Below are 19798 nucleotides of genomic sequence, written 5' to 3'. Positions count from 1 at the left end.
TTTACCAGGGGCAGACTTAGTGATTTGGGGGCCCTAGGTAAAGGCAGGCATGTGGGCCCCTGTGTCCCAACTCTCACTTTTTAACCCATTCTTTCTAAATAAACTTGGGTAACTTTGCTTATTTTAGTTTTAATTTCTCTCTTGGCTACCAATGCAGCAGCAAGGCAATCTGGGCACCCATCAGTCTGACGACTAATATGACACTGGGACAGACGGCCGATATGTCTGGGTTTCCGCTGTACAGCGGACGTCCCTCCCCTTCCGTCTTTGTCCGACGACGTCTCATGCTGATATTTATTATTATTATTATTATTAGCTGAAATATCGTCTGGACCTAAAATTGATCAGCTATAGCGTGCGGCAGGAATGAGTCAAATGAGTTAAAATAATTGATCGCAAAAGGATTGGTGTTTTTCCAATAATAAATTGATTAGAAATAAGTTTACTTTAGTTTGACAGTATTTTGTCTTTTGTAAGTGACTGAGTGAGTGATTGGATACCTTCTACGGCCCTCTTGAAGAAAACCTTGCAGCTGCCACAGGTGACGACCCCATAGTGGCACCCTGAGGCCTCGTCCGAACACACTAAACAGATCTTATGGGTCGGCCCGCTGGGCTTCGACTGGCCCGCCACTGCAGAACTGCTCGTCTCCCCTGTTCTGGTTGACGAGCTGGAACAGAGAGAGGGGGGGGGGGGGGTCAGTAGGTAAATGTTTTAGCTATTTTACAATTTCAAGACAGGCTGAAAGTGAGGGTCTAAGTTGGTAGTATAAGAACATTACCAGGGTAACTTTCACAAAACATCTTCATGATCATCTATTGATTGCATAGCCAGGCCTAACATCATCCTGTCACATCTGACATGTACTGACATGTACACTGGAATTAGGTGGGGGTTTAGGGTTTAAGCGTGTCCAGGCCAAAAAGGCATCTCCACTCGTTTGTTAGACACTCAGACAAACTAATCCACCGGAGGAATTTCACACCATTAGAAAGGCTTAAATCTCCCCTCCCTCGTTTGTTATGGCAACACAATAGCTGAGGCTCATGTGGGCCTTATGCAAGGGAGGTGGCTGGCTGCTTCTTTAACCTTTTTGAAGAAAAGGCCTGTGGATACTTAGGTAACACTTTACAATAAGATAGGGTACATTAATTAATGGTTAGTTCATGCTTAATAAGGCTTAATGAGCATTAACTAACCCTTAGTTAATGCTTATTAACCCTAGCCCTTAGCATTAACTAACCCTAACCTAAACTATTAAATACTGTGTAAATTAATACTTAGTTAACAGATGAAAACCATTAGTACAGTGGCAGCGATCTTCTGTTGGTGCTCCCACCTGAAGGCCTTTTGACTGCCATGCAGCTGCCATACCAGAGAACTGAACTTTGTTACACCATAAGGGACATTGCTTTAGAGCAGGGGTGCCCATTTTATTTCCCATGAAGGGCCAAAACTCAATCTGGGTGGAGGGCCGAGGGCCAAAAATAAACGTTGTGGAATTACATTAAAATGTATTGTGTTTTATAGAAAATTAACATTCTAAATCTAAAATAACATTTCAATATAATAATCTACTTTTTATCTGTTTGGTAATTGTAATAATTTGCAATTGGTTATATATATTTAAAAAAACATCTGCATTTGTGGGGAGCTTAAACATTTAATCAGTAAACACCCAGTTAAAAACAGTTGTATTTTGCACCTTTGTAATCAAGAGAGAAATTTGACTTAATTCACAACTTGAAAAATCCTCAAGGTACTTTGAAAATCAGCTTTATTGTACATCTCGGGGGTCCATCCAGGGGGTTAAAAAAAAAAAAAAAAAAAAAAATCCCAAATCCGTGACGGGCCAAAACAAACAGAGCGCGGGCCAAACTTAGCGCGCAGGCCCCAAATTGGTCAGCACTGCTTTAGAGAAAACTAATGATATCCATATATTGTTTATTATGTGGTTGAATTGGTTTGCGTTATGTTATGTTAAGTTTAAGTATATTAGCTTAAGGTAAGTTTCTGTTTTCTCTTTGTTTAATCTGCCAAGGATCTTTTTGGCTGGCGTTCGAATGGCCCGGTTGCCAAGTGAAGATTGCTGCATCTGTAAATGATTACTAGACACATTACCGTAAATTCCGGACTATAAGCCGCGGCTTTTTTCCCGTTTTTTGGGCTTTTTTGGCCCCTGCGGCTTATATAACGGTGCGCTTATCTATGGATTTTTTCAGCAAACGGCCACTCGGGAACCTCCAAAATCTATGGATGTTGGTATGAGGCAGAACGAGAGCAAGACAGACATTACGAGAGCGAGACCCTGATTGGATGATGTTGCAAAAAATGTGCCTCGCGACCTGATTGGAGCACTGTGCCACTACGCTCTCTCAGCCACTACAGTAAAACACCCTCCCTCCTCCCTCGCTCCGGGGGGAAAATGGCAGCGATTGAGCCTGAAAGACAGTCTGAATGAAATTGAATGTAACATTCCCAATTCTATGTATTACATTCTAAAAAACTAACGGCAACATTTTGGAAGGCTAAGCCACACAACTAGCTCGTTGTAATCTAACATCATGCTTCAAAAGATGGAGAACTGGCTGTGTTACGACGATGGCGGCGAGAAGAAGAAGGAAAGAAGGAAATCGAGCAGCAGCACGTAACCTTGGCATCAGGGTGTTGACACAGAGAGCAGACGGCCGAGGTGCCGTTCAGATCCGACTGAAGGCTCAAGTTTGCCAGTGGATCCTGACAGCGTGGAGGAGTGTCAAAACATCCACGATCACCAACGGGTTCCGAAAGGCTGGACTGCTGCGTGATGAAGAGGAGGACGCCGCCACAGCTGAGGGCCTTCAGAGGCTGTTCGCTTCCGACAGTGACGAGAGGAGTTCGTTGGTTTTGAGAGCGACAACGAAGGAGAGAGGAGAGTGGCTGACGAAGCCACCCTGAGCCTGTTCGTTTCCGACACTGAAGATGAGGACTTTGGTGGTTTTAGTACGCAGGAAGAAGACGAAGATGAGGATTAATGACTTGACTTTTCTGGTTACAGCCGTGTACTGCACCTTAGCCTAAAAGATGAAGACGAGGATTAATGACTTTTCTGGTAGGCTGATTACCATATATTTTAAGCAGCCGTGTTACTGCAACTTTAGGCTTACGCGCTTACTGTCGTGTTACAGGCACTTTATTTTGCACTTTAAAAAAAACACATTTAATTTAGCCATTGATATTGCCTCGTCAAGCGCTGTAAGCTTTGTTTTTTGTTATGGTACTACTGTAGGCTATAATGTAGATCAGTGGTTTTCAACCTTTTTCATGCCAAGGACCCCTAAATTTACACAGCACAGTACATGTTCTGTAGCTACTATTGCACTAAATGGTAACACTTGAATACGTTATGCAAATATGCAACTTGTTTTGTTGAAATGTTAATAAATGGGAGCTTCCCCAAACAGCCATCTCTTTCCCGACAATCCCTTCTGTGCACGAACCCTTACATATGGTAATTAAACATCAAAACACCCGCGGCTTATAGTCCGGTGCGGCTTATATATGTAAAAAACAGTCAACTTTGCAGGTGCGGCTTATACACCGGTGCGCCTTATAGTCCGGAATTTACGGTAGTTAACTGTTAATTAAGGGCTAGTTAGTTACTGCCTATTAAGCATTAACTAACCCTTATTGTAAAGTGTTACCAATACTTGAATTGGCCACAACAGCTGATTGTGTAGTAGGGCTGTCAAAGAATATTATATATATTCGAATATCAAAATTAAAAGGATATTTGTCTATGAAAACCAATATTCAAAGTATTATTTTAAAAAGTTTTTTGTTTTTTGTTTACAAAAAACAGGTAAAAAAAACCTGGCCAAGAGGGCAACATAAAAACATACATTGTTTGCCTGGTTATTTAAAAACATTACAAAAGTGTATGCTACTACGGTACTATATTAGCACTGACTGAATAAATGCAAAAAAAAAACCCAATGTTTATGTTTAAATTAAATAAAAGTTTATGTTCAAATAAATATACCAAGTAGTTATATAAGCTCTCTGGTTGTATTGGTTTGCCTTGCCATGCAAAAGGAGAAAAAAAAGCAGTCGAATATATTCAAACAAATATGTTTTGGGCCATGTTTGTAGGACGGGGCAAGAGAAAGCCATTTACATGAGTTAGAGTGACTCTCCCCTCCCCTCCTCCCCTCCTCCCTGACCCATTGACCAATGAGCATGAGCTACAGTAACTGCTCATGGATGGCTCCCTCATGGTCATTGGAAAGACGACACTTGTTTATGGAATTCAGACAGAGGACAGGGGGGAAGAGAGGCAGCGGATGTTGGAATGTTTCCATGTAATTGACTGTGACAGAATTTTAGGCATGGCTTTAGGCAGAACTGGCCAAGCTTACAACCCAACACAGGCTGACGGTGTCCAAATGAGTTACAGAAGGTTCAAAAGTGTGACGCCACCTTCATTGTCACAAGTACTGCTTAGCTGGCATAAGGAGAGAGGGAAGGGAGAGCAGAGGGCTGGCCTTATCTGTACATGAAGTAAATAATTACATGAGAAATAAGCAGGGGGGGGGGGGGTATCCATGTGGAAAGTATCCACAGGTGACATTTGATTGTTTTGTTTTTTGTTTCTTTGTTAGTTCATGGCGGAGTGCTTTCGATATCAAACATAAGCATGTCCAGAACATGCACAGACCGTTACTAGCTAACGTTAGCCAGCTAGCATAACAAGGTAAATAGCAAGCTAACGTCAACCCAACAAGATAATACAATTAATAATTCTCACCCGAAACCCCCCCAAAAAGGGAGAGACATCTCTCCAGGCTTTGCTTTTAACATCTTTTAGTCCCGCCTCTTCCTTGATTTTGATTGTCTGGTCGAAAAAATGAGTGAGCAGTGCTCTTCTCCAAATGTTGAACTGTTTTATACTTGAGGTGCGGAGAGCGCTCCGCCCAAAAACACTAGATGCCCAGAGTGCTGAAACACCATGCGCGGTGCTAGAGAAAGGAGTGCTCCTAGCACGTCCATAGAGAATGAATTGCAGAAAGGTGCTGGCAGCTAAAACAAAAGTATCTGTGGACACGGCCCCAAATACTCTATTCGTGATACCACAGCATACTACAGTAATGATGACTAACATTGTGAACTTCTTTGTAGGTAAGACAAGTTTATTAAATTCAAGCAATACAGAATAATTCAACCCTGCACCAAACTACGTGACAAGCCGAAAACAAAACAAGTATATAAGGCTCATCCTGAAACTAAAAATCTAAAACAAAACAAAAAAGAAGCCATAACAGGTGTATTGGTTTCCCAGCTAGAAACATTCAACTTCCACAAAAAATGACTAAACATCCACATCCAAGTGATAATCACCAAAAAATTAACCCTTGACCCAGGCAAATCGCATTGCAGTTACCCTCACCATGTTTTAGAACTCTACAGTATGTACAGTAAGATGACAGATGAGGTGGTGTAAGACAGATTGTCCTTAGTGAGTATTCATGAAAGCACACTAAACTGTCCATCAAGACATCATAATGACACACTGAAATGAAGTCATTCAGTTGGGTCTGAACAGGACCTGCACAAACTCTCATTCTCCTTTATCTGCAACACTGCAGCATCTGGCAGGCGCCTTCTAATATGTCCTGGTCCTAAACTCTGGAACGTCAGACTGGCAGTAGGTCCTAAACTCTGGAACGTCAGACTGGCAGTAGGTCCTAAACTCTGGAACGTCAGACTGGCAGTAGGTCCTAAACTCTGGAACGTCAGACTGGCAGTAGGTCCTAAACTCTGGAACGTCAGACTGGCAGTAGGTCCTAAACTCTGGAACGTCAGGCTGGCAGTAGGTCCTAAACTCTGGAACGTCAGACTGGCAGTAGGTCCTAAACTCTGGAACGTTAGACTGGCAGTAGGTCCTAAACTCTGGAACGTCAGACTGGCAGTAGGTCCTAAACTCTGGAACATCAGGCTGGCAGTAGGTCCTAAACTCTGGAACGTTAGACTGGCAGTAGGTCCTAAACTCTGGAACGTTAGACTGGCAGTAGGTCCTAAACTCTGGAACGTCAGGCTGGCAGTAGGTCCTAAACTCTGGAATGTCAGACTGGCAGTAGGTCCTAAACTCTGGAACGTTAGACTGGCAGTAGGTCCTAAACTCTGGAACGTCAGGCTGGCAGTAGGTCCTAAACTCTGGAACGTCAGACTGGCAGTAGGTCCTAAACTCTGGAACGTCAGACTGGCAGTAGGTCCTAAACTCTGGAACGTCAGACTGGCAGTAGGTCCTAAACTCTGGAACGTCAGACTGGCAGTAGGTCCTAAACTCTGGAACGTCAGGCTGGCAGTATAGATGCTAAACTCTGGAACATCAGACTGGCAGTTAGAGTCGCGTGATCTTGACCTCAGTCAGATCATCCAATCACCACCCTTTGACATCGCCAATGCACGATGTCATCGCAACCGTGGTCGGACAGTGTGTGTGTGTCAGTGGACGCTGGCAACTTGCAGAGAGATGTGTGGCGCAGCAGTGAGTGTGTGTTGTTCGGACTATTTGTCAGTGAATGGATGCTGCTGCTGTATATTTGGACATGTTTCTGGTGTCCGTGGTGAGCCTCGTTAGTAAGGTCTGATTGCAGTCCTGTTTGCAGGCGCTTGCCCTTTGATCTGCGTCTCAGTCTGCCTCTTTTCTTTTTTTCACTCGTTCTCCACTGACTTGCCTGCTCACCATCGGCTCGGAGTAACGTTGATCAGATAAAATACGAATAATGTTAAACTGAACATGAGATGCAGTGATATTGTCGCACCAAGGCACATAGACACACGTAGCCTATAGACTTTTAAAAGTGAGCCTCCGCCCACACAGCGACTTTTATCCCCGCCAACAAATCTCATGGCAGTTTAAATATAGCAAACATGTAAAATATAACGCTATACTATAGCAAGACTGTCTGGACAATGTGACAATGATCTTCTAACACATCAGCTACTATAATATATTTCCCTGCATCTCATACTGGGATTAGATCAGTATTAAGTTTGGACAGACTGGAATGGATTGCTTTCATCCTCCCGCAGCACTGCAAGACGGACAGGTAGGACGATTAATTACAGCCTCTGACTGGCATGTTTGAATGCAGGAGGCTAGTAGAGTTTGTTAATGGTCTGGTCTGAACACACACTCTGCTCAGTCACATCTCTGCTGCTCTCAGGGAGCATCCACACACGGGGGCGGGGTCAGGGAGCAGCCACACACGGGGGCGGGGGCGATTGAGATTGGCTAGGGAAAATCAATCGTCATTTCAGCCATTGAGTCTGCAATATATACGATCTGATCGCCAATCGACAACCCTACTGGCAGTAGGTCCTAAACTCTGGAACGTCAGACTGGCAGTATAGGTCCTAAACTCTGGAACGTCAGGCTGGCAGTGGGTCCTAAACTCTGGAACGTCAGACTAGCAGTAGTAGAGTATTTATAGGACGGCTCCTTATTTATACTCAGGTATGATGAGTACGGCGTCCTGCTCACCTCTCCATCCCTCTGATGTCAGCTAAGGCTGCACACTGTCAAGATGTTGTGAATGTGAACACTAATTAGCAGGAAGTCTCTGATGTCAGCTAATGTAGCAGATACACTAGACAACTTTGGCAATCTTTTTTTTTTTTTTTTTTTTTGATTTTTTAATCCCAATTGTAGTGCTAATTTGAATTTATTTTTCCTGGTTGCTGCTCCACCCTCTGCCGATCTGGGACAAGCCAAAACTGGGTCCATGCTTCCTCCGAGACATGGGCAGTAGCCAGCCACTTCTTTTCACCTGACGGGGGAAGCTTCACCGGTAGGACATAGCACGTGGGAGGATCACGCTATTCCAACGAGATCCCCTCCCTCCGAACAGGCGCCCCTAACGACCAGAGGAGGCACCACATCAGCAACCAGGATATTGCATGTTTTGGTGTGGGGTTCCTATATGAAGGAAACCCGGGGAGAACATGCAAACTCCACACAGAAAGGCCCTTTTGACGACACCACCCGGGCGGTGGTCACTCAAGGACATGCGGACGGGCACGCACTCTTTCAGTACTCACAGCGTCCCAGGTGGGAATCGAACCCAGGACCTTCTAGCTGTGAGGCGAAGGCGCTTACCACTGCCCCACCGTGCCCCTCAACTTTGGCAATCTTAACAGATAATGAAAAGACTGGGGAGTTTACACTACACAACTGGTTCCTTAGGATTTTTTTATCACAATTAGGGCTTGGTATCGAGTTTCGATACTTACTTGGCACCGAAATAAAAGCATCGATACTAAGGGGTATCGAAGCCTCCCTTGTCAATCGATACCAATTTTCGATACCAAAACAAAACAGCGTCATTGAGCCTATAAGCATGCGATATGCTTGCACACCACGCTCTAATACGGCTGGTGATTGGCTGTCATGTAGAAGCATGCAGGAAAAGTTACGCCCACTTTAACCGGTGTGTGTTTGTTGTGAGCAGCATTGTTGTGAGGCAGGCAGCGTGCGGTGCAGAGACGGAAGTGGAACTAGCAAGCTAGTCTAACAAGCTATAGTCCTATCCTGGAGTACCATATGGCGAAGATGATGAAAAGCAGGGGAAGAAACAGAAACAACAAGGACTGGTGGAATTGAATATAGATATAGAATAACCAGTGACTACATTGGGAAGAGAACCGGTAAGAGGCTATAGAATAACCAGTGACTACAGTGGGAATTGAACCGGTAAGAGGCTATAGATATAGAATAACCAGTGACTACATTGGGAAGAGAACCGGTAAGAGGCTATAGAATAACCAGTGACTACAGTGGGAAGAGAACCGGTAAGAGGCTATAGAATAACCAGTGACTACAGTGGGAAGTGAACCGGTAAGAGGCTATAGAATAACCAGTGACTACAGTGGGAATTGAACCGGTAAGAGGCTATAGATATAGAATATCCAGTGACTACAGTGGGAATTGAACCGGTAAGAGGCTATAGAATAACCAGTGACTACAGTGGGAATTGAACCGGTAAGAGGCTATAGATATAGAATAACCAGTGACTACATTGGGAAGAGACCCGGTAAGAGGCTATAGAATAACCAGTGACTACAGTGGGAAGAGAACCGGTAAGAGGCTATAGAATAACCAGTGACTACAGTGGGAAGAGAACCGGTAAGAGGCTATAGATATAGAATAACCAGTGACTACATTGGGAAGAGAACCGGTAAGAGGCTATAGAATAACCAGTGACTACAGTGGGAAGAGAACCGGTAAGAGGCTATAGAATAACCAGTGACTACAGTGGGAAGAGAACCGGTAAGAGGCTATAGAATAACCAGTGACTACATTGGGAAGAGAACCGGTAAGAGGCTATAGAATAACCAGTGACTACAGTGGGAAGAGAACCTGTAAGAGGCTATAGAATAACCAGTGACTACAGTGGGAAGAGAACCGGTAAGAGGCTATAGAATAACCAGTGACTACAGTGGGAAGAGAACCGGTAAGAGGCTATAGATATAGAATAACCAGTGACTACATTGGGAAGAGAACCGGTAAGAGGCTATAGAATAACCAGTGACTACAGTGGGAAGAGAACCGGTAAGAGGCTATAGAATAACCAGTGACTACAGTGGGAAGAGAACCGGTAAGAGGCTATAGAATAACCAGTGACTACAGTGGGAAGAGAACCGGTAAGAGGCTATAGATATAGAATAACCAGTGACTACATTGGGAAGAGAACCGGTAAGAGGCTATAGAATAACCAGTGACTACAGTGGGAAGAGAACCGGTAAGAGGCTATAGAATAACCAGTGACTACAGTGGGAAGAGAACCGGTAAGAGGCTATAGAATAACCAGTGACTACATTGGGAAGAGAACCGGTAAGAGGCTATAGAATAACCAGTGACTACAGTGGGAAGAGAACCGGTAAGAGGCTATAGAATAACCAGTGACTACAGTGGGAAGAGAACCGGTAAGAGGCTATAGAATAACCAGTGACTACAGTGGGAAGAGAACCGGTAAGAGGCTATAGATATAGAATAACCAGTGACTACATTGGGAAGAGAACCGGTAAGAGGCTATAGAATAACCAGTGACTACAGTGGGAAGAGAACCGGTAAGAGGCTATAGAATAACCAGTGACTACAGTGGGAAGAGAACCGGTAAGAGGCTATAGATATAGAATAACCAGTGACTACATTGGGAAGAGAACCGGTAAGAGGCTATAGAATAACCAGTGACTACAGTGGGAAGAGAACCGGTAAGAGGCTATAGAATAACCAGTGACTACAGTGGGAAGAGAACCGGTAAGAGGCTATAGAATAACCAGTGACTACAGTGGGAAGAGAACCGGTAAGAGGCTATAGATATAGAATAACCAGTGACTACATTGGGAAGAGAACCGGTAAGAGGCTATAGAATAACCAGTGACTACAGTGGGAAGAGAACCGGTAAGAGGCTATAGAATAACCAGTGACTACAGTGGGAAGAGAACCGGTAAGAGGCTATAGATATAGAATAACCAGTGACTACAGTGGAAAGTGAACCGGTAAGAGGCTATAGAATAACCAGTGACTACAGTGGGAAGAGAACCGGTAAGAGGCTATAGAATAACCAGTGACTACAGTGGGAAGAGAACCGGTAAGAGGCTATAGATATAGAATAACCAGTGACTACAGTGGGAAGAGAACCGGTAAGAGGCTATAGAATAACCAGTGACTACAGTGGGAAGAGAACCGGTAAGAGGCTATAGAATAACCAGTGACTACAGTGGGAAGAGAACCGGTAAGAGGCTATAGAATAACCAGTGACTACAGTGGGAAGAGAACCGGTAAGAGGCTATAGAATAACCAGTGACTACATTGGGAAGAGAACCGGTAAGAGGCTATAGAATAACCAGTGACTACAGTGGGAAGTGAACCGGTAAGAGGCTATAGAATAACCAGTGACTACAGTGGAAAGTGAACCGGTAAGAGGCTATAGAATAACCAGTGACTACAGTGGGAATTGAACCGGTAAGAGGCTATAGATATAGAATATCCAGTGACTACAGTGGGAAGAGAACCGGTAAGAGGCTATAGAATAACCAGTGACTACAGTGGAAAGTGAACCGGTAAGAGGCTATAGAATAACCAGTGACTACAGTGAGAATTGAACCGGTAAGAGGCTATAGATATAGAATATCCAGTGACTACAGTGGGAAGAGAACCGGTAAGAGGCTATAGTCTTCACAAAGATCCATGTTTTTGTTTTAATCTGTGTGTAGGAGAGTGGAAAACCATGACATGGGTGGTGGGAGAGTGAAGTTGTTTCAACACAGAGATGCAGAATCAGGGAGTGTTCACAATGCTGAGGCTTGACACTGAACATGGAAACTAATAGATATCATAGCAGAAATATAAGACTCTAGCCCCGACTTGTTTCAAACGTGTCTTATTATTGACATCAGCGCTGTGATGTGATGTGAAAACCTTGCGACACAACTGAAGGATCACAGCTCACTCTCTGTGGTTGGGCTTACGAAAACCTTCCAAAAATGCATTCGCAGTAAGCTAAAAACAAGGCTGTTTTTCATAGTTGAAATTTTCACGACATCTATACACAGGATCCAAAATTAACATTATTGTCTCCACTGGCCAAATGGCTAGTGACTGTTTACATTTTACCAGCCACTCAATAGATTACCTTTGTTTGTTTTTGGATGGTGAGTGAAGCAAATATACCAGCCGCGTGCATATTTTACCCGCATTTGGCTGGTGGCTGGTGCTAATTTTGGAACCTGTATGTATAGAGGCAGGATTTTGAGTATTTGTGGTGGGGGACCGCAGACCCCCTAGGGGGGTGCGGGGGCGTGCCCCCCCGCAAGATTTTTTTTAAAACATTTTAAAGTAAAATGCATGAATAGATCTATGAAGAACATGTCATCATTACTGTGCTGTGGGTTTACAATGACAAACTAAATTTCTCCCTATAGGTCAGGGATACTCAACTTGCTTTGCCCGGGGGCCACTTTCGTGAATTGATAGATGGCGAGGGGCCAGTTAATAAACAAACAATATCCATTTTTCTGTAGCGGATTGTAGGTTTTTGGCGTGTCAGCCGGAGTTTAGGCTGACAATGTTGTGCACACCGGATAGTTAGTTAGGTTAAGTTAGTTAGGTTAAGTACATACATTAAGTGCCTGGGTAGCGAGCAGATGGCGGTATTTGACAATTTAGCAGCTAAATCATAGATTATTGAAAGACATTCCATATTCCAGACTGAAATGCTATAACAGAAGTATTGGCCAGAATGACATGAACATTTGGACAATTATTCAGCGTGTATCTTGCAGGTTGCGTTCAGGTGCACTGTAAAAAAAAAGAAAAAAAAAAGATTGTCAACATCTTTTTGTGGCGGTCAAAATCCTATAGACATATAGAGGAAGCAGTGGTCTGCATTCTACTTCCACTTCTGTTCACACTTCCGACAGCCAAAGAGTCACGGATTTCACCATGAACATGCTGCAAGAACGACAGGAGCAGAAACCTTGTATGTCCAAATTTGGCCATTTTCTTTTTATTTCATAAATGGATTTAGGGGGTACCCAAAAATAACCTGTGAACGTTTCAGGTACTTTGGACCAGTGAAAGATGTTATATTACTGGTTAGTAATGTTGTAATTACTATTACAAAGTTTTTTCTTCCTTGTGAAAAATAGCTTTTTTGGAGATACAAGGTTTCGGCACGACAGCAGCGAGATGTAGGATCAAAATCTGTCCGTCTTCCTCTCTATAGGAATGTGTTATGCATTAGAATGCACCTGCCTGACATTGCATAAGTAGTCTGACAAACCAGGCTTGGTAAAGAATCTAAGCACTGTACATTGAAACTTACTGTAACAATCTATCAGCACTTAGTTACCTGGCCACTAGAGTTGCAATCAGTGATAGCGTAATGTAATAACACAGGCTTGTTTCCTGGGGCGAGTTCATATAGAGTTTACGGCCAGTGCCTGTATCTGTCTATTTTAGCTGCTATGTATGTCACAGTATAATTCACAAGATCTGCTTATATAGCAGGATTCACAGCTATTATCTAAGGCTATAGGTTACTGTTACGGCCTTAGGCTGTGGTAGCTTGGTAGCTCTGTCTTCTTAGCCACATTATGTCTGTTTGTCTTAGACAACTGGGAAGCTGGAGTAGCTTGGTAGCTCTGTCTTTAGCCACATTGAAACAGTAATTATATTTATTCAATTTATATTGTTAATGTACTATTATGTGTGGTGGTGCTGGACTCTACTTGATGTATTAGCTGCTGTTTCTTTCCAGCCTTAGCTTTGGCTGCTATACTCATTATGGGCTTCGGCCTACTCTTTAGCTTAGCATGACAATGTTAGCTCTGTGAGTGTAGTGATTCCAGTAACTAGGAGGTATATATATATATATATATATATATATATATATTAGGGCTGTCAGCATTAACACGTTAATCCGGATGCGATTAAGGGCCGACCATAACGCGTTTTTTTTTATCGCGTTAATCGCATGCCGCTATTTTGTCCCTTCGTCGCACCCGTACTTGTAGTCAAGCCATTCGGTTTCCTGTCTAGGGATGTCAATTTTCGGTTAATTTCACTTTCGATTAACCGACGCTAATAATCGATTAACCTATCGGTTAATTCATAATTTTTTAATATAAAAAAAAAAAAAAAAAAAAAAAAAAAAAAGGTCTATTTACTAATGAGCTCATGCCCAAACAAGGCGTGTCTATTTAGATGCTGAAATGTTAATGCTTTTTGTGTTAGAATTTCTAACACAAAAAGCATTAACAAGCATTAACAAAAAGCATCAACATTTCAACACAAATTCTTTTTGTGTTAGAATTTCTAACACAAAAAGCATTAACATTTCAGCATCTAAATAGACACGCCTTGTTTGGGCATAAGCTCATTGAGTAAATAGACAAAAAAAATAAAATAAAATAAAATAAAATAATAATAATAATAATAATAATATTAACTGATAGACCGACAGCAATAACCGAACAACGACGTTAGCGACGGTTAATCGATTAACGGTTAACCGTTGACATCCCTATTCCTGTCTCCTGTTTGTGCAGGCATGGAAGAGAAGAACGACAGCAATACGCTTGTAAATGGCTGGTTTTACTTAAAAAAACTCCCCAAATTGCACAGTGGACAAGTCAAGAACCGTAGTTTGCACCTTGTGTAAAAGGGAATTAAAATATCACCGAAGTACATAGAGTTTGAGGCGAGCTATCACCTAAAAGCAGCTAGCCAGCTAGCTAGCGCGAGACTCATCACTCATTCTTCCTTCAGAGTCTCGGATGCGCGAGTCCTCTAACCACTGGGAGGTCGGCTCCAATGGCTTCACGCAATATACACGTTATCAATACATAGTTTCCAATACCAAGCCATTATTCACATGGAAGTGCCAACGTCTTTAGCTCAGACACAGCCTTCTTTGGCTGTGTCATTTTGGGTTTCGACTAGGGATGCACACAATTAATCGAAACTCGATTAATTGCTTGTTAAAGATTTACTCGAGCAAAGAAAAATTACTCGATCAAAACAAAACAAAAAGCAACGCATTAAATGGTGTTTTCAAATAATTTTTCGACGATCCTCCAGAGGGCGCAATAACAGACTGTGTTCAGCGTGTATGCAAGGCTCTGTGTTTGTCCCCTCGAGACTTGCTGTAGTGAGGAAGTGAGGGATTTTGTTGTTGACCAGAGTGTGTGCTAACCTATGGTGCTAACGCTAGGCGCTAACTGAGAATGAATGTGGAAACGTGTTATAACATTACAGCCTGAATCTCGTTTATTGTTTTAACAAAGTGTAAGTAATAGGCAAACCCGGACACTCTGCTACATCACTATAGCCCTTTTCAGACAAGTCATAAGATGTTGTTCAAGTAGAACAGTGTTCATTCGGATAAATTGGCTCGCCTGGAGTAACCTCGCGTCACAATCTGCGTGTGTGAGGATTCTGGGCAAATGTTGACATGTTTAAAAAGTTATGCCTCCACGTTTTTATGTGTTTCATAGCGTAGGCTATGCTATGCAATGCTGTGAGAAATATACAATACGTTGCTGCTGCATAAATAAACATTTTATTGAGGAAAAAACGTATTTGGTATGGTTTGGATTTATTTTTATTTTTAATTACAATTAATCGATTGATTGATTGTTAACGTTAGCAATGATCGAGTTTGGAATTTGCGGAAAATGTGCATCCCTAGTTTCGACTGCTCCACAGCGCCGCCGCCGGAAGTATCGGTTCTGGAGCGTATACTGCACTGTTTACAATTGTGTGTATATTTTCTATTCAAGATACATTTTGTAGACATTGTTAACTCCTGTCTACATTGCAATTCTATTAAATTGAAAATAAATCTAAAATTCAAGATCACAAAGTACATTTATTTGCATTCATTTGATTCCCAATCACGACACACTGGTAAGAATGATTAATATCTAATTAAAAATGCTTTGAAATGCAAAATAATGGCATTTTAAACATGCGATACAAAGATGTGATTAATCGCCATTAACTATAGTTAATCGCAAAATGAATCGCGATTAATAAAATTAATCGTTTGACAGCCCTTATAGTACTGTATATATATATATTAGAGCTGTCAGCGTTAACGCGTTAATCGCACGTTAATGCGTGCCGCCCATAACGTGTTTTTTTTTATCGCGTTAATCGCATGCCGCTATTTTGTCCCTTCGTTGCACCCGTACTTGTAGTCAAGCCGTTCGCAGCCGTTTCCTGTCTTCTGCCTGTGGAGGCATGGAAGACTTAAAGACAGCAATGCGCTTCTAAATGGCTCGTTTTACTTTAAATAACACCCAAATGGCACAGTGGACAAGTCAAGAGCAGTAGTTTGCACCTTGTGTAAAACGGAATTAAAATATCACCGAAGTACATCGAGTTTGAGCTATCACCTAAAAGCTAAGCATACCAGAGCAGCTAGCAGCCAGCTAGCTAGCGCGAGACTCATGCATCACTCATTCTTCCTTCAGAGTCTCGGATGCGCGGGTCCTCTAACCACTGGGAGGTCGGCTCCAATGGCTTCACGCGATATACACGTTATCAATACACAGTTTCCAATACCGAGCCATTATTCACATGGAATTGCCAAAGTTTTTAGCTCAGATACAGCCTTCTTCGGCTGTGTCATTTTGGGTTTCAACTGCTCCACAGCGCTGCCGCCGGAAGTATCGGTTCTGGAGCGTGTTTACAATTATTGTGCATTTATTTTCTATTCAAGATGCATTTTGTAGACATTTTGTGACCTCCTGTCTACATTGCACTTCCATTGAATTGAAAATAAATCTAAAATTCAAGATCACAAAGTACATTTATTTGCATTCATTTGATTCCCAATCACGACACACTGGTAAGAATGATTAATATCTAATTAAAAATGCTTTGCAATGCAAAATAATGGCATTTTAAACATGCGATACAAAGATGTGATTAATCGCAATTAACTATAGTTAATCGCACGATTAATCGCGATTAAGAAAATTAATTGTTTGACAGCCCTAATATATATATATATATATATATATATATATATATATATATATATATATATATATATATATATATATATATATATACTGGTGGTGCGGTCGTTAATAGTTCATAGTCCATAGTTAATTTGATATTAATAATTCTTACCAGTGTGTCGTGATTGGGAATCAAATGAATGCAAATAAATGTACTTTGTGATCTTGAATCTTTGATTTATTTTCAATTCAATAGAAGTGCAATGTAGACCAGGCCCGATTTGAGCCTGCTACATTAGGGTGGGCTGGTAGGGGGCAACTTTGGCAGTAGGTTGCCAGAGGTTGTGGGTTCAGGGATGGGGATTAAGTTGCATTCTAATGAGTTAAGTGTAATGGGTACACCAAATTGTTCCAGTAGGAGTCAGCCACCTACTTGTGACAGGTTGACAGATATGGGAAGATGTCATTATAATGTTTATGTTTACTATGGGGGACCAACAACTTATTTTATTTACCTTATTGCACTGACAGATAATTTTATAATGTTACTAGTTTCAAATATTTGGGTTTTCAGGATGATATAACTTGTCGCAGAACATCAATTTTGGTTTATTTGGTAAAAGTAGAACTGTATTCCTTCTGGTTTTCTTCATTGTTCATGATTTTGTGGAAAGCATTCACTATAAAGTCTATAGTGAATGCTCCTATTAACTTGTGTTTACTTTTGCTACTAAACCAACATCAGCACATCCAAGCAAGTTCTGACAGAGAGCAATGCCATTGGACCACATTGGACAAACACATTTGCATATTTCCCCCAGCATGCATTGTTCCTTCCAAACTTTTGACAAGAAAGTAACCACATTTAACCACAGTCATATATATATATACATACATATCGTCGCTGTCGCGGCAGGACCTTGAATCTCCACAACAGCAACTTTTCAGGAAGTAACAAAAACCTGTTTGCTCTTAAAATACTGAACCAAACGTCGTCAAAGTTGGCACATGTCTTAATTATAGTTAGTTTCCTGCTGAATGTGTCATTACATTATTAATATCTTACGTGGATAAGCTCAAATTATGTTGTTTATGTTATCAGTCCGACTTGGAAGCGCTCTCTCCCGGCCAGTCAGGCGCTGATGGCCGTCTCCCCTCTGGTATGCTCATGCACGAGCCGCAAGCTCCGGGCCACGGGGGCACGCGCAGCCGACCAGCAGTGCTCCCCAGCCTCTCATGGCCGAGGCGAAGGCTTTGGGATGGGGATGAGAACTGTCTGACATAACGTAACGTTAACGTTACTTTATTCTCATCAGAAACCACTTCAATTTGCATGTTAAAACAAGTTTGCAGCCTAGGAGTCACTGGAAAACATTTTATTGATCTATTCACGTCAGAGGAAGCCAGGATTAAACAAAACGATATCACAAATACACAGAGCATCTGCCGTGTGTCTTTTCCGGACAGATTGAGGGCGAATGGCGTTACGAGAATTACTCACAAACTCGTTTTAATGCTTTTCCATCGGTTGCATTTGGTAAAACCCACACAGAGACGTGAAGGGTGCCTAGTGGCACTGATTTATGACAAAAAGTAAAAAAGTGAAAAAAGTGACATTCGAGGTCCTGTCCCGACAGCAACGATATATAAACTCGACCCATAATTAAAGCCCCAATCAGTAATTTTTTTGAAATTTTTAACTGTAATATAAGATCTTTTTAGTCATAGGACATGGTAGATTGACTTGTAATAGGGAGAATCTCGCCTTTATTTATCCCACACCGCCCTCCATTGGCCAGCCCTGGGACTAAGCAGTTTGTCTGCCACGTCCCGTGGCAAGATGCGTGCATGCGCTCTACAGCGGCAACGTTGTGTTCCTGGAAACCAGGAAGTAACTCGATTCGGATTTGCTACGAAAATGATGTTTCACGGAACTATGGATTATTATTTCATCACGTGGTGAGTACCCGATGTCACAACATGTACATAGAGCTTTCTGGCGCTGTGTTTTGTTGACTTTGAACGGCGATATCGTTATCGATACTATTGCATATATATATATATGTATGTATATATATATATATATATATGTTTGCATATATATGCATGTTTTGCACGTGTCAGAGACTGTGGGGGATGCGTTGGTGCACACACCACGCGGGAGGGAGAAACATAGGAGAGACTAAAAATACAGTACACAATAATAAAACGATAAAAACAGTCAGTTGAAAATGATTAAACAAAGGATCTACTGCTCCTGATCCAGCTATTTACAGAAGATTTAAAGAAGAAAAAGAGACACTAGTCTTAATGTTTATGGGCACAGCTGCTGTGTAGAGGAATGAGCTCTGCCCTATACACCTTTTACACCTGACTGGGGCAAAATGGGTGGAGCTCCCCCTCGTGACATGACCGTACACGTCCCTGGCTCCCCTCGTGACATGACCGTACACGTCCCTGGCTCCCCTCGTGACATGACCGTACACGTCCCTGGCTCTCCTCGTGACATGACCGTACACGTCCCTGGCTCTCCTCGTGACATGACCGTACACGTCCCTGGCTCTCCTCGTGACATGACCGTACACGTCCCTGGCTCTCCTCGTGACATGACCGTACACGTCCCTGGCTCTCCTCGTGACATGACCGTACACGTCCCTGGCTCTCCTCGTGACATGACCGTACACGTCCCTGGCTCTCCTCGTGACATGACCGTACACGTCCCTGGCTCTCCTCGTGACATGACCGTACACGTCCCTGGCTCTCCTCGTGACATGAGCGTACACGTCCCTGGCCCCCTCGTGACATGACCGTACACGTCCCTGGCTCTCCTCGTGACATGACCGTACACGTCCCTGGCTCTCCTCGTGACATGACCGTACACGTCCCTGGCTCTCCTCATGACATGACCGTACACGTCCCTGGCTCTCCTCGTGACATGACCGTACACGTCCCTGGCCCCCTCGTGACATGACCGTACACGTCCCTGGCTCTCCTCGTGACATGACCGTACACGTCCCTGGCTCTCCTCGTGACGTGACCGTACACGTCCCTGGCTCTCCTCGTGACGTGACCGTACACGTCCCTGGCTCCCTCGTGACGTGACCGTACACGTCCCTGGCTCTCCTCGTGACATGACCGTACACGTCCCTGGCTCTCCTCGTGACATGACCGTACACGTCCCTGGCTCCCTCGTGACATGACCGTACACGTCCGTGGCTCTCCTCGTGACATGACCGTACACGTCCCTGGCTCTCCTCGTGACATGACCGTACACGTCCCTGGC

The 19798-nt window shown here is 43.0% G+C and overlaps 1 protein-coding gene across 1 annotated transcript in view; it reads right to left on the bottom strand.

Annotated features, from left to right (window-relative positions):
• The window catches only part of LOC310785630 (glucocorticoid receptor-like), a 192768-nt gene that overhangs the window by 53833 nt on the left and 119137 nt on the right, over positions 1 to 19798 (bottom strand). The window contains exon 3 of the mRNA XM_083646767.1: positions 501 to 670. Coding sequence (XP_083502893.1) covers positions 501 to 670 — 170 coding nt within the window. The remainder of the gene's footprint in view (positions 1 to 500; positions 671 to 19798) is intronic.

Source organism: Poromitra crassiceps (genome assembly GCF_964638095.1).
Source record: "Poromitra crassiceps genome assembly, chromosome: 1".
Lineage (NCBI taxonomy): Eukaryota > Metazoa > Chordata > Actinopteri > Beryciformes > Melamphaidae > Poromitra > Poromitra crassiceps.
Note: the sequence above shows the minus strand (reverse complement) of the source record. Positions and strands in the feature narration are given on the sequence as shown.